The sequence below is a fragment of the Bombus impatiens genome, unplaced genomic scaffold (assembly GCF_000188095.3).
Source record: "Bombus impatiens unplaced genomic scaffold, BIMP_2.2 scf_0582, whole genome shotgun sequence".
Taxonomy (NCBI): Eukaryota; Metazoa; Arthropoda; class Insecta; order Hymenoptera; family Apidae; genus Bombus; species Bombus impatiens.
Window position 1 is genome coordinate 724,834 of NT_177001.1, and position 5,728 is coordinate 730,561.

General features: G+C 32.3%; 1 protein-coding gene across 4 annotated transcripts in view; it reads left to right on the forward strand.

Moving 5' to 3' along the window:
* The first annotated feature begins 1,756 nt into the window (after nucleotides 1-1,756).
* LOC100742439 (serine--pyruvate aminotransferase, mitochondrial) overlaps nucleotides 1,757-5,728 on the forward strand; it is a 5,308-nt gene continuing 1,336 nt past the window's right edge. Inside the window, exons 1-7 of one of the 4 annotated variants that reach the window (XM_012388983.3) lie at nucleotides 1,757-1,896; nucleotides 2,253-2,462; nucleotides 2,548-2,748; nucleotides 2,839-2,996; nucleotides 3,127-3,282; nucleotides 3,847-4,194; nucleotides 4,343-5,728. The exon at nucleotides 4,343-5,728 is cut by the window's right edge and continues 1,336 nt beyond it. In XM_012388983.3, the coding sequence (XP_012244406.1) occupies nucleotides 2,286-2,462; nucleotides 2,548-2,748; nucleotides 2,839-2,996; nucleotides 3,127-3,282; nucleotides 3,847-4,194; nucleotides 4,343-4,496 (1,194 nt within the window). In that variant the 5' untranslated portion in view covers nucleotides 1,757-1,896; nucleotides 2,253-2,285 and the 3' untranslated portion in view covers nucleotides 4,497-5,728. Of the gene's footprint in view, nucleotides 1,897-2,079; nucleotides 2,175-2,241; nucleotides 2,463-2,547; nucleotides 2,749-2,838; nucleotides 2,997-3,126; nucleotides 3,283-3,846; nucleotides 4,195-4,342 lie in introns of those variants that run through there. The other 3 variants (XM_003491695.4, XM_024369580.2, XM_033322280.1) reach the window with 3 other exon arrangements.

Below are 5,728 nucleotides of genomic sequence, written 5' to 3' on the forward strand. Positions count from 1 at the left end.
TTGTGAAATTCAAGTCTGAAGAAGAGAAAAAAGTAGGTAAGGAACATAAAAGGTAAATAAAGGGAGGAAGGAAAAGGGGGAGTGGAGAAAGGAGAAAGAGAAGGAAACTTAGGAAAGAAAAATGAGAAACGAGATCGCTACTGCGAAGATAGCGTTTGATCTGTCATTAGAAGTATACATAACATGAAATCCTTTTATAAATATTTTTAACACAAAGTTTATTTACTTTATTTATTGATCTTTACGGATTCATGTTATGATATCTTATACAAAAATACATATGTATTATATAAAAAATATTTTGCATTTAATCTACATAATCTAATCCGTCCTAACTATCTAATAATGTCCCTCTCTAATGGACACGTGCTAATTTAGTTTTGAAATAGCACTTTATTGCGCATCTTTTTACAATTGTTGCAATCGTATACTTTGCCCGAAAATATATATTAGTTACCTTTTTCCGCTTATTAATTATATAATGACATGTTTGGCAACAAAGTTATATATATTAATAATGTTAGGAACATTCGTTTGCACTTGTAATTGTTATGAATAGATAAAACAAATATTAGTACATGCCATTGTAAAGTGTGGTAAAATGTACTAAAAGTAAGGTGCTGTGAGATAACTTTAGAAGCGAATAAGCATAAGTATTGAGTGAACTGAAAGCAGGTGCGAAAGCCGGTGGTAGTTATGAATGAGGTCTCTCTTTGTTTAGTTATCTTTTGAAGATGTGCTGTCTTATCTGTGATCCTACTTTCAGTAATTATGGTTATCATAAATACATAGGTCCAATATTGTTTACAAATAGTGTTCGAATAAATGTCTACCAAATTCATGTTTCTTATTTTTAATTATTAAATTTTCTATAGTATTATTACTGCAAAAATGGGCATTAATATATATATGTATATCTTTATTTCCGCCTGTCTTCCGGCTTTACGGTGACTTCCAATTACATATACAAAATAAGTCAGAATAATAAACATGAAACTTACATATAAAAAAAGACATATATAATAGTAAAATGGAACAATAGACAGAAACTTGCTCGTAAACAAAAACACATACATAATAATAATCATAACAATAATCACAACTTAACCTAAGCTCTGTTAGCTATATATACAATTACTTACATCTATCCTTATAATCCAAATTAATATGAAGCTGTACATAAATCTACATATAGATCTATATATAGAACCTATATCTTATATTAAAATAGACATTAATACTTTGCACATATTAAATACAACAATGAAATTTATAAATTAACAGCATTAATCTTTCCAAATTATTATTGATAAAAATTTGATTAGATTTCAAATAAAATTTATAGTTTAACTAATTCATAAAAACAAATCAAGAACTATATGTTAAGTCCACAGTCGTCTTATTTACGCAAATTATGATCGGATTGAGGAGGTTATCAAGTAGCAGTAGCGTATCCAACTATTTTCATCATTCAATGAAGAGATTTCTTTGTGCTGCAAGTTCGCTGGATGCATTAATAAACGTCGAAATACTTTATTCGATATGTAATATATACCCTTATTAAGTATTTGATTGTAAATTAATAACTTCTCATCCATATATACTATATGTTCCATATGTGAAATATCCTTATCAATGCGATTCCACGTCGAATAAACATGTTATACATCATCGATTTGTTTATAAAAAAATTATACCAGTTTATCGAAGTTTATCACGTATTCTACGATTTCATAAGTCTGCTACAACTATGGTAAGATAAAATACCTAACTGCGGGAAAGATTTCAGTATGTTATACGCTTTGGTCGCGTCAATAGCACTGGTTTAATAATTGTCAACACAAAATCGTGCGCTGATAAGAGTTCCGACAAACACGCAACGCGCAAGTGGAAGTTGTAAGTGACAGCATATTCATAATAATCATAAGTATCACGCCATATTATTATGCAATAACAAACAAAAAAGAATGGGAATAATATACATATAATTTAGAACCGGAACTATAGCGTATTTTATGCATATTTAATGATACTATATAGAAATTTTAGCACTATTTTTAAATAAAATTTGCACTATATTAAATTCGATATATTAAATTATTCGATATTATAACAACTGGAAGTAGCATCTCTTAATACATTATCACTGATATCAAGATTAAATTATCGTTTTGGTAACTCGTAGAAAGAAAGGTGACGTAAAAATGATGAGTTATTTATATGTCATCTTTTACTTTATAGAAAGTTTCTAGTTTCTTTTAGAAAATTTAAAAAAGGAAATCGAAATGCAATGCGAATGGAATCAATTGGCTGTTCGCAAGTACCCACCAAAGATACTTCAAACCAAACTGCAGTTACCGATAAAAACTTTAACGGGCCCCGGGCCGACTAATTGTTCGAAGCGAGTTCTTCAATCTCTTCAGAACCAAATTATAGGCCACCTTCATCCGGAAATTTGTCAGGTAATCATTTTTTTTTTTTGTTTATGTACAAAATAGAGGTAGACTGATCATTATCAGTGACAAAATATGTTTTGTTAATTTCTAGTTGATGGATGAGATTAAGGAAGGTTTACAATACGTATTTCAAACTAATAATAGACTCACTTTGGCGTTAAGTGCGTCAGGTCATGGCGGTATGGAGGCGTGCTTAACAAATTTACTTGAACCTGGAGAAACTGTGCTCATTGTCAAGCATGGAATTTGGGGTAAAAGAGCGGCTGACATGGCTACTAGAATTGGTGCAAATGTAGGTAATACAGTTTCGAGGGGACCAACATAAAAATTAAAAAATTCACCAGTATTTACATTTAAATAGTGTATGAATTTTAAAATATAGGTAAAACTGATAGAAAAAGAACACACTATTGCTGTTACGTTGAAACAATTGGAAACAGCTTTGCAAGTGTACAATCCAGTCGCGGTATTCATGGTACACGCTGAAACCTCCACTGGTTTAAAACAACCATTAGAAGGGTTTGGCGATCTTGTTCACAGGTAATTTTGTTATTTAAGACATTTTTTATGTTTGCCATTAGTTTAAGTTGCAGTTTATGGAATGCTATCAGAAGGAAATATAATTAGAAACGTGTTTGTACAATTGATAAAATAAAAGAAATTCTTCCAGATACAATGCTCTTCTTATCGTTGATACTGTTGCGTCACTGTGCGGAGAACCGTTCTTTATGGATTCTTGGGGCATCGATGCAGTTTACTCAGGCAGTCAAAAAGTTCTCGGCGCCCCTCCAGGATTAGCACCTATTTCGTTTAGTCCACGAGCTGAGTACGTATTGCGGTTTCCTTTTATAACATCCAAACCGCAACTCTCACATAGAAAACACCCATGAAGATGGTCTAAGAATTGGGACTTTTAGTGATCTCTTGTGAATAACAATCCAATCCGTGATGTCATCACGGTGACTCGCGCTCTCGCGTAACCCATTCGATCCTTCTGTGATTCATAACCGCAGATGGCTCCAGTGAATTCTTATTCAATGATAGTCTGACGCCTTTTGAATTATGATAAATAGGACATCGGTATTGTCTGTCAAGGCTCATCCATTATGAAGAAACCCACTTCTATAATAAAAAGTTACTTCTGTCCATTTACTAATTTTTTCACTCTTTTTTCTAAATCTGTCAACGAGGTTACGTTCGCCTCGATTATTAACGCATAAACTCGTTGCACACATTTGCTCTCTCATCTTAGTATCAATTTTCTATTATTATTACTAATTTCCGGCCATTACTCTTAATTGCTTGCTATTAATTTTCCACACACTCGACTATTACGAGGCGGCAAATGTTTCCGGCAATTTCGTCTTACACTCTTCCTTTGTTGCAATAGGAAGAAATTGTTTCAAAGGAAGACCAAGCCTATGTCCTATTACTTGGATATGACCCTTCTCGGAAATTATTGGAAGTGTTTTGGGAACGAGAATCGCCTGTATCATCACACCATAAGCGCTACGCTTATTTATGGTCTTCGCGAAGCGTTGGCGGAAATCGCTGACGAGGGCCTGCAAGCATCTTGGATCAGACACGCTGGCGCAGCTGCCAGATTAAGGAAGGGTCTTGAATTACGGCGTCTTCGATCTTATGTGAAAATTCCACAGTATCAATTATCTACGGTTATCTCGATAGAACTGCCACCTGGCGTCGATGATAGGATCATTGTACAACGTTGCATGCAAAAGTAAGTACCTTTTACAAATTCTAATCAACTTATTGCAATTTTTTCATAGATTCTAAAATTAAAATACTTACCATGTAATTAAGTGTTTTGTATATTGTAGTTGTAAAATAAAAATTTGAGTCATTTAAGATGATTATGGTTTCTATAGGTACAAAGTGGAAATCAGCAGAGGTTTAGGACCGACTGAAGGCAAAATTTTGCGAATTGGATTGCTAGGGATTAATGCTATGCCTAACAAGGTCGACCTTATTTTGCGTGCTCTAGATGATGCTTTGAGATACGTGTCACAATCGAAGCTATAGAACATAATAAAGAAAAGTTACTATTACGTCTCCTTGGATTGTGAATTCGAGGTGTCCATCATGTTCGATTATTGTGTATAACAACTATTAGTGTATTATACGTCTTAATTCTCTATTATATTCTCTGTATCAAACATAACGCAAGTTTTAACTAACTTACTAAACTTATTTAATTACTTGCAATTTTTTTGATATTATACTGGAAATTATTTTTAATGTAATAAGATTTTATTAGAAATGCACAGACAAAGCTAAGACGGACATATTATTCTGAATATTACTATCTATATTATATGAAGCTTTGCAACTCTCACGTTCACCGCTGTTTGACTGGTTCAAGCACAATAGGCGCCTTACCAACGCTAATGTTAAATGCATGTAATCTGTAATGTTATGTCTTTCAATCAATAACACAGATGCACAAACAAGACTCAATCAAATGTATTTGTTTATTAATGGAAATACTGAAATCGGCATACAATTACCTCTAATATAATTATTTACTTATGTTCAGTTATACGTTTTATTGCATTAATTAGCAATATCAACAATTGGTTACACGCGTCTCTCTCATTCTCACATTTGCTTTCGTTCTCTCTCTGACTTGTTTTCGTCGAATAATAATACACGTACACGTACAATCATGTACCTGTAATGCAATTACAACAAGCTTGTCGAAATAACAAATGATTCTAGCGGATTAACGATTAATTACGAATTAATTGACAATCGTTTTGGCATAGTACAAAATATCACCATCTTTTAAATATACAAGATTAACGATTCGTATTAACAAATGAACAATTCCAACTGATCGTGTACCACATTTAAATTGAACTTTCAAAAAATAGACTTGGTTTTATCAACGATATTTTACACTTAATTTACTATGAGATGTATTGTCTGAATGTACTGTCTATCCACTAGACAGATTCCGTACTGATCGCTTCGATTGTTAATTAAAACTTATTAAGGCACTATAAAAACGCGTTGTCTCCGCGATTCTTACATAATAATTTACATACATTTACAAATTGACATTATCGCATAACATCCATCTAAGAGATGTATATATCTATAGATTTATATATTCGATTATTCATCTATACAATCATACATCGAATATGATATGCTCCGCCATTTATTCAATTTATTAATTTCGGTATTGATTGTAATAAAGCTCGATTATTTAATATGGATGGCAAAAAAATCGGCATGTTTCTATTAATTAA